Source organism: Oryctolagus cuniculus, chromosome 18 (genome assembly GCF_964237555.1).
Source record: "Oryctolagus cuniculus chromosome 18, mOryCun1.1, whole genome shotgun sequence".
NCBI lineage: Eukaryota > Metazoa > Chordata > Mammalia > Lagomorpha > Leporidae > Oryctolagus > Oryctolagus cuniculus.
Window position 1 is genome coordinate 41,073,312 of NC_091449.1, and position 18,870 is coordinate 41,092,181.

Consider the following 18,870-nt stretch of genomic DNA (forward strand, 5'->3'; position numbering starts at 1 on the left):
TCTTTGTTTCCTCAACAAAGTCCAGGAGAGATCATCCTTCCCTTCTGACCTCATGTTCCTGCAGCAAGGAGAAGTCTTCAACGGCCTCCCCAAGCCCCAAGGGTCACTTTGCGCGCTTCAGTGGGGCAGTGGTTCTCCTTGGGAGGGCTTGGCCACTTCCTTCCCAGATGTTGTGGCCGGTGGCTGCCCTGTTCCTCTGATACTGCTTCTGAGAATTTGGCGAGATAGCATGCATTTTGCAAGACCCGCAGTTCTGCTTGTCCGTTCACTTGCTTCGTGTCTTCCGTGCAGGGCTGCACCTGCTCGTCGGCTGGCGTCAGCTGTCCCTGGGGCCGTGTGGCTCCCATCAGCGCTGGTGGCCGGTCTGGAATTGTGTGGCTGCTCTGGCCTTTGTTTCCTGTGGCCTCTTGGACTTGTGAGATGCAGATGCTGGGAGCTCAGAGGACAAGGGCACAGGCATCATAGAACTGGGGGAAGCAAGGCTTAGAGGGGTTTTGTCTTGTCCTCAGACAGCCTGCAGGTGAGAGCCTGGGACCAGGAGCCCAGAGCTCGTTGCAGGAAAGGGCTGAAGGTGGCGGAGGTTGGGTTGATGGCAGACCTCAGCTGGGCCCTCTCTGCCAAGACAGGAGGCTGTGAGCTTGTGCTGGGGGTGTCCTTTGCAGGAGGTAGTGGGAGAAACACCCTCTGACTGTGGGAGCCGAGGTGAGTGCTGGCTGTAGTCTGGGCAGCTCCCCCTCGGCCAAGTTCAGTTTGCCGCCACCCTATGAGCTGGGTGTTGCATGGTGAGGACGGTGAAGACCAGAAGTCAAGTGACTGGCCCAGGGTGACATGGGAGGGCCCAGAGCCCAGAAATGACTCTGCATTTTGCCGTTGTCACTTCTGTTCCTAAAACGACACCTCCAGGTCCCTCTTTGAATGCAACACCTATGTGACGTCAGCGGCCCCCAGGAGGCAGGGTTTGGACCGAGGGCTGGTGCAGTGTTTCCCACACGTCAGCTGTTCTCTCTCCTGCGTCACCGCTGCTTGCCACCAATGTGCACCACTCGTATTCTTGGTTTTTAATTTGATTAAAGAAAGCGAGAGAGAGAGAGAGAGGGAGAGAGAGAGAGAGGGAGAGGGAGAGGCAAAGGTAGAGGCAGAGGGAGAGGGAGGGAGAGGGAGAGAGACAAACCTTCCACTGATTTCACTCTCCAACTGCCTGTAGTGGCCAACATTGGGCTAGAGCCAGGAATTCCATCGGGGTCTCCCATGTGTGTGACAGGAGCCTAATAACTTGAGCCATCACCAGCCCCCTCTCGGGTCTGCACTGGTGGGGCCTGGAGGCAGGAGCCGGAGCTGTGACTTGAACCTGGGCCCTTCAGCAGAGGACAGGGGCGTCTCGAATGCCCACTCTTTGTGCCCTTCTTTTCCTTGAAATCATTTTACTTCTTAGGACCTGAGGCTACCGGAAGGGACTCTTTCCTATCGCGAGGGTAAACAGGACATCTGTGCAAGGTGCCCGAAATAGAAGGAAGTCACAGCAACAAACAGCATGCCAACAAAGCGTCATGAAAAATCCAGCCGGAAACTCCATTACAAAGGGACGTGATGTGTACACCCGTGTCCATAGCAGCATCATTCATGATAGTCAGAAGGCAGAAGCAGCCCATGTGTCCATCCACCGGTGAATGGATACATAAAATAAGACGTATGGTACGAGTGTGTGTGGGTGTGTGCGCGCACGCGTGTGCACGTGCGCGCACAGTGGGCTATTGTTCAACCTTTAAATGGAAGGCAGCGCTGAGACTACAACACAGGATGGACCCGGGGGACATGTCCCGAACGGACAGGTGCTGTGGGAGTCCACTCACAGGAAGTGCCTCGTCGTCAAGTTCACAGAAACAGAAAGCAGAGCGGTGGTTGCCAGGGCCAAGGAGAAGGAAGAATGGGGTTTTTGTCTAATGGGCAGGAGTTTCAGTCTGAGACGCTGACAGAGTTTCGTGATGGATGGCAGCACCACAGCGGGACCCGACTCTGCCGCTGCACTGAACACTTAAAAGTGGCCCAAATGGTAAAACTTATGTTACGATGGTTTTATGGCCACAGCATTTTTAAATGAGATATTGTTATTGATGTCTAATAAAAGATGGAGAAGAAGGGGGGGGGGGCGTCAGTGTGAGAAAGGATTGAAGACAATTCGGTCCTACACGGAGGCTTCTGCCAGATGCAGCCACAGTTGAGAAGGAGTTGAAAAATCAGAGACTTTACCATGGCGTGACTCAGTTCATCTGATGTCCTGCTGGGGGTCCTTCTCGGGTCCTCTTGCACACAGCCAGGGTGAGCACGCAGCCTCCAGGGGGAGACCCGCCCCTAGGGATGCTGTGAGGCCCTCCTGCCTGGCTGGGGAGCGAACAGGGCGCTGGCAGGTCTCCTGGAGCTTAAGCATCCAGAATGTTCTGTGGGAGAGCTGGAGGCAGAGAAGCCTCTGGGGAGGGTGTAGGACTCAAGCTGAGGTGTGGGGGTGGTGAGGAGGCGGAGGGCTGCACAGGGCCCTGGCTGTCGCAGCAGGGCCAGAGCGGGGAGGGAGGTGTGAGGGTGGGAAGCCCACCCGTAACAGGGTGGCAGCAGCAGTTGCACGGGGTTAGGCTCCAAAGGCAACTGGGAACCACCACCCGCTTCTGAGCAGGGGAGTAGCTTGGAAGTGAGTTCCCGAATTGGAATCCCACGGCCGAGTAACGGGCCCTCCGCGCTGAGGCCCAGCATAGTGCACCTGCTACGGTCCCAGGCTGGGGGATGGAGGCGCTGCGGGGTCCTCAGGATCTGAGAACAGCCCCGGACTCACACGCAGCCTCAGGAAGGAGGTGGCCGGAGCGCTCAGAACGAAGGCCCTATAACGGAGACTCTGCTTGTGGGCAAGAAAACCCTAGGGCAGAGGAGGGCAAGGGCTTCCTCGAGTCCTGTGCTGGCCGTGTGGCCAGGATGTCGAGACACAGGTGCACTGGCGTCCCTGGGAAATCTCAGCCCTGCAGCTCTGCTGCTGGGGATCTGGCTGCCTCCATCAGGCAGTCCTCCTGCCCCGTCCTCAGAGGCCACCTGTGGGCCAGGCTGGCACCAGTGCTGCAAGCGCCATGCACAGGGGCAGTCCCCAGGGAGGCCCTGCCAGGGCCTGTCTGCTCTCTCCTTTGGCTGCACCTCCCCCTCACCCCTGGGCAGAAGAGCCTGCTCCTGAGTCATGGCTTCCCCAGGCAGTCTGGATGGGTCCAGGTATGAGGGCCCTGGCTCCCCTTCCAACACACCACCTCCCCCTCTTTCCTGGGGCCTCTGCAACCCTGCGGCTGCTGTGGGGCGGCCTCACGCAGGCCCCTGACCTGGGGAGAAGCTGGCCAGCTGTGCGGCCTCCTGTTCTGGCCACACTTTCTGAGCTCTGCTCCCTGGGAGGCCTTTCCCACATGGCTGTGCCCTGGCAGCTCGGGGCTGGGGGCTGGTCCTCGCCGGGCGGGCAGCAGGTGCTCTGGAAAGCCTGCAGCTCCACAGAGCGCTGGCGGTGTGGACCTTCCCTTGCCTAAACCCCACACTGCTCCGCAAGGGGGCGCTGCCATCACCACCGTCTTCCAGAGGGGTAAAGGACTACAGAGCACTTCACTTGCCCCAAGTCACCCAGCCCGCACATGGTGGCCTTGGGACTTGTGCCCAAGCGGTGTGACCCAGCCATAGCCTGAGGCCCTTGCCGTCACCAGAGCCACCGTCTGTCTGTCTGTCTGTCGTTCTTCCTTTCCTGTAGCTGGCGAGACCGAGGCCCAGGGAGGTGATGTCTCTCGCCCCAGGGCACGAGCTGAGGTGGGGGTTGCCTGGTCCTGGGGCACCACCTTGGAGGTGCAGCCACCTCCAGGGAGCGCAGCAGGCCCTGCGGAGGTGAGGTGAAGAGGGGAACCGGCACGACCAGCAGCCCAGAGGAAGCCACGCGGCCGCTGCTGGCCACAGAAGTGAAGTGAGAGTGCGGGGACATGGGGCAGAGGGGAGGGGAGAGGGCGTGGGGTGAGCTGAGAGGCCGCCTGCAGCCTGTCCTGACTTCCTCTTCTTCCTGCAGACACAGCGGCCAGCAGCCAGGACAGCAGCCCAGAGGCGGGCGCAGCCTCCCAGGTCAGCCCCCCCACTGCCCGGGCCCCTCACCTCTCTGTTCTACCCACAGGCTGCTGGGGCGGGGGGATAGGCAGGGGGCTGCAGGCCTGATGACGTCCCAGGAGCTGCAAGCTGCTGACTCCCTCTCGTTCCCTTTCTGGGTGCAGCTCCAAACCTAAGGGGCTGTGGGGATCCATGTGTTTGGAAGCAGAGGCAATTCAATGAAGAAGTCGTTAGGCATGCGTGCAAACCCCAGCTCCTCACGGGGCCTGGTGCAGGCCCCTGGACCTGTGTCGCAGTGTTCCCATCTTTATTTTTGACTTTTAAAATATGTATTTGTTTATTTTCATTTGAGGGTGGGAGAGGGAGTGCCTCCATCTGCTGGTTCACTCTCAAATGCCTGCAGTGGCCATAACTGGGCCTGGCTGAAGGCAGGAGCCTTGAACTCCATCCTGGTCTCTCAGGTGGGTGGCAGGGAGCCAAGTACTGGGGCCATCATCTGCTACCTCCCAGGACGGGCCTTAGCAGGAAGCTGGATTGGAAGCGGAGTAGTTGGAACTGGCACCAAGCATTCTGACACGGGATGCAGGCGTCTCGGGGCAGTGGCTTAAGCTGCTTCCCCAAATGCCTGCCTGTTCCATAAATTTTATTTTAATGAGGCTCTTCTGATAATGGGTGTGAGGGCCTGTCAGGTGCTCCGTGTGGGGCCTGGGGTGGAGCCTGTGCTCTGTAAGCAGAGCGGGTGCAGGAGCCACTGTGTCTCAGAGACACGGCTCTTGCTGTCCACGTGGTCAGACTCTCTGTCGAGTTTCGGCATAGCCTCTCTTTCCTGTGAAATGGGGCCAAGGATAGTACCTCTCCTTCCTTCCTAAGGCTGGGGAGGAGCTCCAGGCTTGATGGGCAGGGGTAGCTGTTTGGAGGAGGTGGGTGGGCGGTGTGCAGGAACAAGGCTGGCTCAGAGAGTGGGCCTTTGCCCGCAGGATCGGCTCTGGGAGGACGGCAGGGTACTGTTGCTCAGACATCTTCTGGGCCGGGAACTTGGGTCACAGCCCTGGACCTGGGGCAGGGCTGGCTTGGCAGAAGTGTGGTTTCTGGCAGGGGTTGAGTGTCTCCCTGGGAAGTAGGTCTCGTTGATGTTGATGTAAAAAACCAAGGCAAAGAAAGGTCAAGTTCCCTGCCCAGTGTCGTATAGCCCCGGCAGTGACTGCTGAAGCTGGCTGTCAAACGCTTATCTTTTTCAGGCTCTGGCCTGCCCTGCACACCTCTCCTATCTTGCTGTTGGACTAATCGGGTCTGACTTGTCCGTGCAGCAGCCCAACTACCCAACCATTTTGGGGAGGTTGCCATGGGCAGGGGATAGCAAACTGGACTTGGGGTTTGGAGCGTTGGGTTTGGGTCGCAGCTTGATCTCTGGCCTGCGGCAGAATGTCGAACACACCCGTCTTGCGTGGGACTCAGGTTCCCCTCGGAACCTTGACACCACCTTGGAAGTCAGGGGAGAGAGTTCCCTCGCAGGGGACCCCAGGTAACGCATATCAGGGTGGGGGACCGAAGTGGCCGAGGCTGGGGGGTGATGATGCATGGCCGCCCCTCTGAAGGCCTGGGGAGGGCGCGCTAGGGGCTGCACACAGCAGTGAAGACCTTGGCTGGCTCCTGGGAAGCGGGTGGAGACCACAGCTTCTGCCTGGGGTGCTGGGGGAGGGGTCACTTCTGCCTTGGCCTTGATTTCTCCAGTTGTGTTGTGGTGGCAGTGGTCAGCCCCATCTTTACCCGGTGCTTGTCCCAGAGCTGTGTGGCTAAGGGTCTGGGCACCTGGCCCTGGAGACCAAATGCCCGGCCTGTCTGGGCCTCCGTGTCCCTGGTGGTACAGAGGGAACCCAGAGGTCATTCCTCGCCGTGAAGGCCGCCGTTCTCGCCCCTGAAATATCCAAAGTCGATCTGCTCAGTGGCTTCTCTGTCTCCCGAGCCCCTTGCTGTTAGCTGCTCTCTCAGGTTCTGAGAGCAGATGACCCATGTCAGCAGCAGCCAGGGCAGCAACCACACAACCAGATAACCCAGCACGCTGTGACCCCAGCGTCCCCAGTTCTCTTTCGAAGTAAGCATTTATATGAAAATAACATTAGGGGAAATGGGTGACTCCCTGGGGAAACACAACACCGAATCCAGTCTCACTGCCGGCTCCGGAGTCGATGCCAGCGGCCTGGAGAGTGCCACGTGAGAATGAAAGCATGAGAGTCCCGGGAAAAATGCAGAATTCCTTCCCAGCCTTGGAGCGCGGAAGGCTGCTCTGGTTACACCTGCAAGTCCAGAAGCCAAAAATTATCTATGGGGCTGGCGCTGTGGCGCGGTAGGCTAAGCCTCCATCTGCAGTGCCGGCATCCCATATGGGCGCCTGTTCTAGTGCTGGCTGCTCCTCTTCCCATCCAGCTCCCTGCTATGGCCTGGGAAAGCAGTAGAGGATGGCCCAAGTTCTTGGGCCCCTGCACACACGTGGGAGACCCGGAAGAAGCTCCTGGCTCCTGGCTTCGGATCAGCTCAGCTCTGTCCATTGTGGCCATTTGGGGAGTGAACCAGCAGATGGAAGATCTTTCTGTGTCTCTCTCTGTACCTCTGCCTCTCACGTAAATAAGTAAAATCTTAAAAAAAAAAAAAAAAAAGAAATTGCCAAACTGTTTGCCAAAGTGGCATTGAAACAGTGATGTATTTAGCTATTCTTCTATTGATAACCATCTGCATAGATTTCACATTTTCTTGTTTTTTATTTTTTATTTATTTATTTTTTGACAGGCAGAGTGGACAGTGAGAGAGAGAGAGACAGAGAGAAAGGTCTTCCTTTGCCGTTGGTTCACCCTCCAATGGCCGCCGCGGCCGGCGTGCTGCGGCTGGCGTACCGCGCTGATCTGATGGCAGGAGCCAGGTACTTATCCTGGTCTCCCATGGGTGGCAGGGTCCAAGGACCTGGGCCATCCTCTACTGCCTTCCCGGACCACAGCAGAGAGCTGGCCTGGAAGAGGGGCAACCGGGACAGAATCCGGTGTGCCGGCGCTGCAAGGCGGAGGATTAGCCTAGTGAGCCGCGGCGCTGGCCACATTTTCTTTATTAATGATAATACTAGAAATATTTTTGTATGCACAGACAAGTATTCCTGGCTTGGCCTGCTATTTCCGCAGGATAAATGAATAAAACTGAGTTTCTTGGGTCAAAACTCATCCAGACTGTGTCGCCCGTGTGTGTGATCCTCCAGGGGTTGGGACTCTTGCTTCCGGGGCGGGAGGACCGTGCCTGCCTCACTGGGTGCCGTGGTGTCCGGCAGCAGCGTGTAAGCTTCCGGCCGCTACCCTCTGCCTTACCCTCCAACAGGGCTCTTGAGTTCTGTGGTCTCCCTTGTCGCGATCTCTGGGGACTTTCTCCATCACAAGAGGAGACGCACTGTTAGCCCACGTGTCTTCCCGTGCTCATTTCTGAACGTGTTTATGGAGACACTCAGGAAAATCTACCCTTTGAAGAGCGGTTGGGTGCGTTTGACAAAGGCGTGCCACCACGTGTTCCTGTGCCACCTGGCCTGCACGTGGGTCATCTCTCCCGCCCCCAGGAGCTGCTTCAGGCCCTCGGCATCTTTCCCTACCCCTGTCCAGGACCGAGCTGCTCCCGATCCTGGAGTTTTGCTTTTCCAGGTGTCCGTGGGAGTGGGAGCGCCAGGCATGCTGAGATACAGCCGTTGGGGCGCCCCTTCCTTTTCCTTGCCGAGTACTAGTCCGTCACGTGGCTGTACCACAGTGGGCTTTCACCGCTTGCGGCATCCCTGCCTGGCTCCCAGTTGTCAGCTGTTGGGAATGAAGTTGCTGTGACTGTTGTATGTGGAGGCTTTTGTGTGCATAGATGGTGTCATTGTTCTCAGGCAGACACCCAGAAGCGGGGGTGGGGCTGGGCTGCCACTGGGGGGTGCCTGGGTTTGAGCCCCTCCACCAAATGCTTCCCACTAATGAGCACTTTAGACAGCAGTGGATGGCTCAGGTAGGTGGAGCCCTGTCACCCCTGTGGGAGACCTCAATGAAGTTTGTGGCTCCTGGTTCCAGCCTGACCCAGTTCCGGCTGTTGCAGGCATTCAAGAAATTAAACAATGGATGAGAGATTTCTCTGTTTCAGTCTCTGCCTTTCAAATAAACAAAATAAAAATTTAAAATACCTAGAAGTGGGGCTGGTGCTGTGGGTGTAGCAGATAAAGCTAATGCCTGCAGTGCCGGTATCCCATGGGGCGCTGGTTCAAGACCCAGCTGCTCCACTTCCTTTTTTTTTTTTTTTTTGACAGGCAGAGTGGACAGTGAGAGAGAGAGAGACAGGGAGAAAGGTCTTCCTTTTCCGTTAGTTCATCCTCTAATGGCTGCTGCAGCCAGCGCACTGTGGCCGGCACACCGTGCTGATCTGAAGCCAGGAGCCAGGTGCTTCTCCTGGTCTCCCATGCGGGTGCAGGGTCCAAGTACTTGGGCCATCCTCCACTGCACTCCCGGGCCACAGCAGAGAGCTGGCCTGGAAGAGGAGCAACAGGGCAACAGGGACAGAATCCGGCGCCCCAACCGGGACTAGAACCTGGTGTGCTGGTGCTGCAGGTGGAGGATTAGCCTACTGAGTCGCAGCGCCTGCCTTCTTCTCTTCTCTTCTCTTCTCTTCTCTTCTCTTCTCTTCTCTTCTCTTCTCTTCCCTTCCCTTCCCTTCCCTTCCCTTCCCTTCCCTTCCCTTCCCTTCCCTTCCCTTCCCTTCCCTTCCCTTCCCTTCCCTTCCCTTCCCTTCCCTTCCCTTCCCTTCCCTTCCCTTCCCTTCCCTTCCCTTCCCTTCTCTTTTCTTTTCTTTTCTTCTTTTTTTGACAGAGTGGACAGTGAGAGAGAGAGACAGGGAGAAAGGTCGGGCTGCTCCACTTCTGATCCAGCTCTCTGCCATGGCCTGGGAAGGCAGCAGAGGATGGCCCCAAGTGTTGGGCCTCAGCACCTGTGTGGGAGACCTGGAAGAAGCTCCTGGCTTCGGATGGGCGCAGTTCCAGCCATTGTGGCCATGTGGGGAGTAAATTGGAGGATTGAAGATCTCTCTCTCTCTGTCTCCCCCTCTCTCAGACCAACAAATTAAGAGAGAGAGAGAGAGGAGAGAGAAAGACACTGCCAAGCTGTCTTCCCGTGGCTATGCCCCCTAGGGACGCCCCCACCCCCTGCCCCCCGCAGAAGGCCGAAGTTCTGGCTGCTCTGTGTCCTCCCCACCACTCGTGTTCCCACTCGGGGTCGTGTTCGCCAGCCCCGAAGGTCTGCGGTGACATCTCGCTCGCTGTGGTTTCGTTGGCATTTCCCGAAGGACTAGTGATGTTGGGTGATTTCTCAAGGGTTTATTCGCCATCTATATATTTTCTGGTGTGCAGACTGTGAACTCTTCCCTCCTCCTGGTTGCGAGAGCTCTCGTTACGCGGTCTGGGAACAGGCTTTGCTGAAGTGAGACGCAGCTTTGCCCCCGTCCTCCGGCAGCCGCTGCCCCGTCCCTCGCGCTGTCGCAACTTCTGGATTTCGATGAAATTCAACATCCACTTTGTTTTCTTTTATGGAGTCTGTTCTTGGTGCTGTTGCTAGGGAATCTCTGTCTAAACCAAAGTCAGCAAGATGGTCCCCTCTGTGCTCTCCTGGAAGTTTTGCAGTTTTAGTTTTGATATTTGGATCTATGGTCCATTTTGAGTTGTTTTTTAAAAAAGATTTATTTTATTTATTTGAAAGACAGAGTTACAGAGAGGTAGAGACAGAGACAGCGACAGAGAGAGGTCGTCCATCTGCTGGTTCACTCCCCAGATGGCCGCAATGGCCAGAGCTGAGCTGATCTGAAGCCAGGAGCCAGGAGCTTCTTCCAGGTCTCCCACACAGGTGCAGGGGCCCAAGGACTTGGGCCATCTTCTCCTGCTCTCCCAGGCCATAGCAGAGAGCTGGGTCGGAAGTGGAGCAGCCAGGACTCAAACCGGCGCCCATATGGGATGCCAGCACTGCAGGCTGGGGCTTTAGCCCGCCTACCATAGCGCCGGCCTGAGTTAACTTTCATATATGCTACAAGAGACAGATCTCTCCTTCTCCCTGCCTCTTCCCCTCCCCTCACCCCTTCCTCCTCCTCCTCCTCCTTGTCCTTTGATCGATCCAGAACCATTTGTTGAAAGCTACACTCTCTCCTTAGCATCTTTGTAAAAAAATCACCCATGGGACTGCGCTTTGTTCCTTTGCAGCATCGTTTCTGGGCCCTTTGCTTCCTCATGCACCTTTTAGAATAGCTTGTCATTGTCCACCACGCATCCCGCCGGGCTTTGGGTTCGGGTGTGACCTCTGTTCACGGGGACGCCGCTCTGTAGGTCTCCTTCCGGTGACATTTGCGGCCCTGGTGACGTTGCCCTCTTAATGTGAGTTTGGAGGCGGCTCTTCCGCCTCTGCCTTGTGGAGGACGAGTCAGGACCGTGGTCGGCCCTTCCTCTGTAAGGTCCTGTCTGGGATCCTTGCTCCTTGCACGTGTGGGAGAATTAACGCCGAAGGCGTCTGGGCCCCCCTGTCGTCTTCATGGGGAGAAGGTTTTGTTCTGTTTTGTGTTTTGGGGAGTTTTGGCCACTTCTTGTGTTTTGAATTTATTTATCTGAAGGGCAGAGAGACAGAGACAGACACACAGAGATCTTCCGTCTGCTGGCTCACTCCCTGCAAACCTGGGGCTGGGCCAGGCTGAAGCCAGGAGCTGGGCGCTCCAGGCACGTCTCCCTGCGGGCGGCAGGGACTCCAGTCCGTGAGCCCTCGCCTGCTGCCTCCCAGGGTGCGCATCAGCAGGAAGCTGGAAACGGAAGCGGAGCTGGGACTCAAGTCCGAGGCCGCTGACATGGGATGCCCGTGTCCCCAGCAGGGCTGTGGCCCCGATGCCAGCGCCTGCCTGGCTTGCTATGGTTCAGCAGGAGGAGTGCAGTCAGTCGTTTGACAACCGAGCAGGAGTGGCGAGGACTGGTAGCGAGGAGTTGCACATTCACCCCTGAGCACGCCACCTGAAGTTATGGCCGTGATTTGAGCGTCATGGTTACGGCAGGTGCCTTTCCCAGGGCAGGTGCGGATCCTGGAGGAGACCTGGGCTCGGGGCATGGATTGCTGTGGGGAGCTTGTCCTCTGCCTGTGGCTTCTGACTTCTCTGGGCGGGACAACAGGTAACTGGGCTCCCCTGAACTGAGGGGCTATCCTAGCTCAGGCCCGGGGAAACTGCAGGTGGCGGGAGGGGGAGTGAGGTTCCCTGGGGGCGAGCGCTGGGAGGCCCAGGGTTGGGGGCAGCTGGAGATGCAGTCTCACCCTTGCTCTACGCAGAGACATCATCAGAAGAAATCCAGAGCCAGATGCGTGAGATGGAGGTGGTGGAGCAGCCTGCTGCAGCTCAGTGAGTGGCGGCCTCCTCGCCGGCTGTCGCTTCGCACCCTCTCCCGGTGCTCAGTCTCTCAACCATGCATGCACTGACTGCGTCCTCATGTGTGCCTGGCCCCAGCTCCAGAGATGCAGGACAGACTCCTCCCTGCCTCGTGGTATTTGCTGCCTGGGGGGAGGGCCACAGGAGCACATGCAGGGTCTCCGTGCATTTTCCTGGGGGCAGGGGGGAGACACGAAGATTCTGACTGGGCTCTCCAGGGTCTGTGACCCAAAGACCCAGCAACTCTGGGGGAGAGGCTCTTGCTGGTGACCGGCCAGGGCTAGGAGCTGCAACTGGGAAGCACGGGGACACATCACCTACTTGGTGCTAGGGAGCAATCAGGAAAGGCTTCCTGGAAGAGAGGACAACAAACTGAGACCTGATTAGAAGTTAATCAGAAAGGGATGGGTAGGATAGGAAGGGAAGAGTATGGGCAGTGGTCAGGAGGTGGGAGTGACGAGGGTGGGAGTGGGGAAGCCCCGTCTGTCCAGGCTGTCCACCCCAACCTGGCCCCTGCCCGCTCTGGCCCTCAGGCATGTGCACCGGCTGGAGCAGATGCTGCTGAACGCCAGCTTCCAGGGCCACAACCTGACTGTGCAGACATCCACCATCCAGGCCCTGGTCTTCTGGCTGGGCTGCAACTTCACCGGCCTCTCGCTGGGCAGTGCCACTCCAGAGCAGGTGCGCCAGGTCTGAGGTGACCGGAGGAACTGGGAGTGGGGTCACCAGCTGCCTCTGTCCCAGGAGTCCTCTAGGGGTTCAAGGGCTGGACTCTCCCCCCACCCCCCGCTCTGCCCCCACCTGGAATCAGCTCCAACCAGCCGTGAGTCCCCCGCCCCTCTAAGGTGGGGGTGAGAGTCAGCAGAGGGGTCTGGAGGTGAGGGGCGGGGGGACGGCAGTGGGGAGAGCCTGGGGATGCTGGCTCCCTTCAGGCCCCTGGGGGGAGCTGCATGGATGCCCGGATGCTGCCGCGGCTGGCCCCAGTCGGGGGTGGCAAACAACCCAAAGTCGAGGCCAGATCCGGGTGGGGAGGCTCCGACAGAGGCGATGGCCGTGGTAAAGCAGGGAGGCTTAGCGCGGGGTGGAGGGCCAGGGTTGAGTCTGCTGGCCGTGGACGCCAGGCTCAGCCTGTCCGTGGCCCCGCGCAGGCCCGGCCTGGGCACTCCATGCAGTTCCCCGCCGAGCTGACCCAGGAAGCCTGCAGGAGCCGCCCCAAGAGTCTGCGGCTCATCTGCGTCTACTTCCTCACCACCCACTTCTTCCAGGTCAGTGCAGGGTGGGTCGCAGAGGGTGGGGCCCTGCTGACATTCCTGCTGCTGCCTGGGCTCCGGGTGGGCACTGGCTTGGGGGGATCAGACCCTCTCTGGTCTCAGCTTCCCTACCAGCTTTGGCAGAATGGCTGTGATTTGCAGTGGAGACCTAAGGAGCCTATTGTGTGCCCAGGCACAAGGTCCCTGCCCTGGGAACTTCCCCTCCCCCTCTCTGTCTCTGTCTCCTCTCAGAGCCGAGTTCAAGTTGATGATAACCATACAGCTACAAAGGGATGCATGAGTGTATGGGGAGGGGCTGTTCCCGTGGGCCCCCGGGAGGGGCTTTCTGGAGAGGGGGTCTTTCCATGTTGGGCTGCAAAAAGAACTAGGATGGAGGTGAGCTGGGGGCTCTGGCGCTGGAATGCACCCAACAGATGTTCCAGGTGGCCAGGCCGGCCCCCTCCTGGTGGGGAGGGAGGCTGGCCCCCGCTGGCCGCATCAGGGGCAAAGCAGAGAGGCTGGGGCAGGGGCTCAGATGTCACTTAGGCCCCCTCCCCATGTCCCCTGCACACAGCCCTCCTACTGTTGTCCTCCCAGGATGGCGACAGCTCGACCCTGCTCAACAACCACGTGGTGGGCGCCCAGCTGGATGGCGGGCGCGTGCACGGCCTCAAGGAGCCGGTCAACATCAGCTTCTGGCATAACCGCAGCCTGGTAGTGTCGGAGCCCCGCCTGTGCCCCTCCCCCAACCCACCCCTACCCCACCCCAGTGCCTCTCCTGGAGCCCACCAACCTGCCTAAGCGGGAACCTAGAGGACCGTTTTGGAAAGAAACTTTGGATTCCATCACACTTCCTGCCAAAGAAATGCCAGAGTGTGGCCCTGAGCCACGGCATCTGTTGGTATTCTTCCTGTTTTGGCACTGGGAGGCCAAGGCAAGCCAGCTTAGGCACCGCAGGGGACGCATTGGCTCGTATTGATGAAACACCTGGGGGTGTCCAGCTTCAGGCATGGCTAGATCCAGGCACTGAGATGCAGTCCTCGTGACTCGGGTTCGCCATCTCAGCAACAGGCTCTGGCCTGGCTTCTCAGCCTTGGCAAGCAGGGGACATGGCTGGGTCATGTCCGACCCTGACCCGGTCACTGTGCCCAGAGGAGGCGCAGGCCTGATTCCACAGCCAGGCTGGATGTTCCCGTCGCCTTTCATTTCGCCGTTATCCTTGGGATGTGGGTACGGACGATCTCATTTTGCAGACGACTAAACTGGGGCGCAGGGAAGCTTGGCAGTTTGCCCGGCCAGCCTCAGCCCCCGCGGTGGAGGTGGGGCTGGGGTTCGGGCCTGTCTGGTCCCTGCGCCCCGTGACTGACCCAGCACCCCCCACCCCCCAGGAAGGCTACACAGTGACCTGTGTCTTCTGGAAGGAGGGCGACGACGGGCGCCCCTGGGGGACCTGGAGCCCTGACGGCTGTCGCACAGAGCTTCCCTCCCCTTCCCTGGTGCTCTGCCAATGCGACCACCTCACCTACTTCGCTGTCCTCATGGTACGCATGCGGCTAGCCTGCGTGCAGGGAGGAGCAAAACAGAAAGCTGTGCAAGGGACAGAGCATGCAACTCCAATTGGCTTAAGCAAAACGCAATAGAAAGACAACTTCTGGGCTCCTGTTCTTGAAAAAGCTGGAACAGGCTTCAGGCACGGCTTCATCCAGGGCCTCAATACCCCTCTGCTAGGCTTGCTGGAAGCCGGCTTAGCCCTCAGTCAGGACCTCCCTCATGGGATAATAACATGGCCGCCGGCAGCTCCAGGCTCCTGCCCACCTCGCTTTCCGGCCAGTGCAATGAGAGCTGCCCATAGCCAATGCTGCCGGTCAGATCTTGGGGACTGAGTCTTAGCCTACTGTGTGTCCTGTGCGCATCCTGAGCTGGCCGCTACGGGCACGGCTGGTGCACCTGTGGGCACAGGGTGGGTGGGGAGAGGACAGCCGCACTGAGGCAGGGGGTGGGATTTGCTGGGAGCAAGGGTCGCCACGTTGGAGGCCGGGGTGGATGGCTGCGCGCTCTCGGCCTCCAGTCCCGCTTCCATCCCGCAGCAATTCTCCGGCACCCGCGTGCCCGCGGAGCTGCTGGCGCCTCTCACCTACATCTCCCTCGTGGGCTGCAGCATCTCCATGGTGGCCTCGCTGCTCACTGTCGGGCTGCATTTCCACGCCAGGTGCGCCCCGCCCCGCGCCACGCTGTCCCTCAGGGTGGGTGGGTGGGTGGCCCTCGGGCGGGCGGGCCGTGGGGTCCCAGCCTCACCGTGCCCGGCCTGCAGTTGCTGCTGGGTCCCTGCCCTCCGTGGGCCGCCATGAGCCCCGGGCGTCCCGCTCCTCCCGCAGGAAGCAGAGTGACACCACGACGCGCATCCACGTGAACCTGCACGCCTCCGTGCTGCTCCTCAACGTGGCCTTCCTGCTGAGCCCGGCGCTGGCCGGGGGCCCCGCGCCCGGGGCTGCGTGCACGGCGCTGGCCGCCGGCCTGCACTACGCGCTGCTCAGCTGCCTCACCTGGGTGGCCATCGAAGGCTTCCACCTCTACCTGCTGCTCGGGCGCGTCTACAACATCTACGTCCGCAGATACGTGTTCAAGCTGTGCGCGCTGGGCTGGGGTGAGCGGGGCCTCCCCGGCACCTCCCCCCGCCCTCCTTCCTCCGCGCGGTGACCCCTGCGTGGCCGCGCCAGCCACCCCTCCTGTCAAGAGGAGCCACTACTTCCTGTGTGACAACGCATCCCCACCCGCAGCCCCAGCCCTCACCGCCGCCGTCACCTCCACCGTTGCGGTCACTACGCCCGGCCCCACCTCCCCGGTTGCCCCCACTCTCATTCTCACCTGCGCCACCCTGTCACCGCCGTCACTGGCACCCCCGGCCCCATTGCCCCCTCCAGTCCGTCCTCCGTTGTCACCGGCTTCTCCCCGCCTGTCCCCTGCCCCAGGGGTTCTGCTGCAGCAGCCTCTCTGGGGTCTCCTGAGCCTGTCCTGCCCCCACCCCCAGGGCTCCCCGCCCTGCTAGTGCTGCTGCTCCTGGCTGCCAAGAGCTCCGTGTACGGACCCCAGACGATCCCCATCGCCAACAACCTGGGCAACAGCACAGGCTTCCAGAACGTGTCCATGTGAGCGCCCGCCGGGCGGCAGTGGCAGGGGGGCCCCGGGGGCTGGGCTCTAACCAGGGCGCACTTCAGGCTGGGCCTGGCTGCGGGGCTGCAGAGCCACAGCTCAACCTGGGGAGGATTCTGGGAGGCTGGGCCTCTCCCTTGCTGGCTGCAGAAGGCCTTGTGCGAGAGCGGCCTGCCCAGTAGCCAGGAAGAGCCCCCAGTAATGTCCTGGATCGTCAGCCCTGCGGGGAGGGGGGCATGGCAGGAACTGATCGGGACAGTTTAAGGGTGCAGGCTGTGGGCTCCAGCCGTGGAGCTTCGCGTCCCACCCTTGCCTGCTACCGGTGTGCCCCCAGCCTGGGCCTCAGTTTCTGGATCTGTGGGATGGGGACAACTGTGTTCCTGCCTCGTGGGGTCCCGTGTGGCACATGGCACAGTGTCTGGCTAGGTGAATGGTGACTCCTGCCTGCCAGGTGCCGTGGGCAGGCAAGGCCCACAGCCTCAGGGTGGGCCCAGGGCCAGGGCTGGGTGGAGTCTGGCCTCTCTCAGGCCCTGGGCTCAGCCTGCTGCCCATCTGCCCGCCTTGTGCCCATGCAGAGCGCCCCTCCACCCGCCAGGCCAGGCCATGCAGGGAGAGGCAGCTGCATGGGCGGCCCTTGCACAGATGGTGGGCGTGGGAGGGCAGGTTCCTGGGAACCCCTGTCCGGGCCAGTGACCCAGCAGGAGGTTGTACCTGTTGGCAGGGGCCAGCCATGGAGGCCAGACGACTTGGGCAGGTGTGGTAGGGAGGCAGCCGTGGGGGCTTCGGAAGGGGGACAGAGGGGCAGGAACCTAGGCCGAGCGCCCACGGTCAGGCAGGCAGCAAAGGGGCGGCTTTGGCAGGCCGCACTCACTGCACGCTGCATCCCCCACAGGTGCTGGCTGCGGAGCCCGGCGATCCACAGTGTCTTGGTCATGGGCTACGGCGGCCTCACGTCCCTGTTCAACCTGGTGGTGCTGGCCTGGGCCCTGCGGGCCCTGCGCAGGCTGCGGGCGCGGGAGAAGGCACGGGGCTCCCGGGCCTGCCGCGACACCGTCCTGGTGCTGGGTCTCACCGTACTGCTGGGCACCACCTGGGCCCTGGCCTTCTTCTCCTTCGGCGTCTTCCTGGTGCCGCAGCTCTTCCTCTTCACCATCTTCAACTCGCTCTATGGTAGGCGCCAGGAAGACGCCTGCAGGAAGCCCTCAGGGATTCCTTCAGGTGGGGGAGGGGGTGCGCTCCACTTGCTGAGCTGGGGTGGGGCCACCTCTGCCCAGAGGAGGGGTGCTGCCGTCTAACGCTCACTTGGGGTGGGGATGCTCTGAGACTCCGCCCCTTCTGGCCTCCAGCAACAGGGGATTATGGGAGTTCTTCATGGTGGGGGCCCCCCGGGGGGGAACCTCACTCATCACAGCTCCTGGAGTCTGGGAGGGGCCCCGGCTGCCATGCAATGCCCCCACCGCCTGGCCTTTCGCTTGCAGGTTTCTTCCTCTTCCTCTGGTTCTGCTCCCGGAGGTGCAGCTCTGAGGCAGAGGCCAAGGTGCCAATGGAGGCCCCCAGCTCCTCCCAGATGGTGCTGTAGCCCCGCCTCCCCGGCTGTCCCAGGGAAGGTAGCTGGCCTGCTGCTGGCCACCGGCACCGCTGTGACCCCAGGGATCTCCTCCAGCTCCATGAGTGCCCCAGGGACAGAGGGCACGGCGTGTCCTCCTGCTCCAGGCTGGCCCGGGAGTCAGGGCCACATTTCCAGGAGTGGTGCTGCGTCTCCCTGTGTGATCTTCCCTGCCACTTTCAGGGACCCTGGGTTTCCACATATGTGGCGTGAGAGCAAGAGGCTGTGATCCTGCCTAACTGATGAGCTGGGAGACATCAAATGCCTTGGAGGGTGGGTGGGGATTCTCCCTGGCCTCACCCTGTGCTGCCATCTACCTGCGGGGGCTGGAATTGCGACCAGCCAGCCCTGGAAACACCTCCCAGCCCTGCCCAGCCTCCTCCTGGGGACGTGGGATGGCACCTGGCCAGGGTCCCCTGTTCTTTAGCTCCCCGAATTACGATGACTGTAATGCCAAGCCTATCCTTCCCAAACACGGGTGAGTCCAGCCCTGCTCACAGGCTCCTCGTCCAGTGCTCCCGAGAGCCCGGTGGACTTCCATGGGGGCGGAGGGAGCAGCCCTTCCCTTCCAGCTGAGCCAGCTGGGCCCCAGGGAGCCGGTTCTTTGATGGTTGGGATGGATTGGATTTCCCCTGGCGGGCTTGAGGGTGTGGGTTCCGGATCCTGAGCCACAGAGGTAGGGGTCAGCCTTGCCAGAGACCTGTCTGACCTCGCGGGAGACACGCTTCGGAAGCCAGTGCTTTTCCCAGGATGCACGCCAGGGGTCGCTGTTGGCCTGTGCTCAGAGGCTGGCGGCTCCAACACGGCAGGGAGAAATGGTGCTGTCTCCTGTGCGTGGACGTGACGCCCCAGCTGGAGACCACGGTACCTCTAGGACTGCACCTGCTGAGTGTTTACACTGCTGCTTGTCTCCTTTCCAAACACAGCTCCCGAGGTTACTCCTGGGGGCTGTGCCCTGGGCGTGCCTGGCTCACATGGAAAGACTCAGGGCCCTGCCCCCAGCCGGCAGGTGGATTTTATGACCTTGAATGTCCCATCAAGGTGGCTGGAGCGCGTCCCTGTCCTCCTAGGAGGGCCCTCTGCTCTTGTCTACATTCATACACAGAACTCATCACCAGGTGTCGAGTGGTATAAAACGCCAGCTCTGCCTGTGGCTGGCTGTGTGACGGCGGATAAGTCTCTCTGTGCAGCTGGGGCCCCATGATTGGATGAGAGAACCCCCCCTCGGGGGGGGGGAGCTCAGCCCGGAGCAGCTGCTCGGGGCAGCTGGGGCTTTGTCAGTGCTTGACCAGCGTCCGCTATGTCAGCTGCAGCTCTGAGGCCGAC

General features: G+C 60.4%; 1 protein-coding gene across 1 annotated transcript; it reads left to right on the plus strand.

Moving 5' to 3' along the window:
- The first annotated feature begins 1,123 nt into the window (after nt 1-1,123).
- ADGRG5 (adhesion G protein-coupled receptor G5) lies at nt 1,124-17,662 on the plus strand. The gene is made up of 13 exons (XM_070063150.1): nt 1,124-3,967; nt 4,067-4,119; nt 11,186-11,287; nt 11,442-11,511; nt 12,072-12,219; nt 12,687-12,803; nt 13,386-13,502; nt 14,177-14,329; nt 14,876-14,997; nt 15,164-15,432; nt 15,817-15,934; nt 16,831-17,108; nt 17,417-17,662. The coding sequence occupies exons 3-13, from the start codon at nt 11,224-11,226 to the stop codon at nt 17,515-17,517; spliced, it is 1,557 nt and encodes a 518-aa protein (XP_069919251.1). The 5' UTR covers nt 1,124-3,967; nt 4,067-4,119; nt 11,186-11,223; the 3' UTR covers nt 17,518-17,662.
- Nucleotides 17,663-18,870: the final 1,208 nt, after the last annotated feature.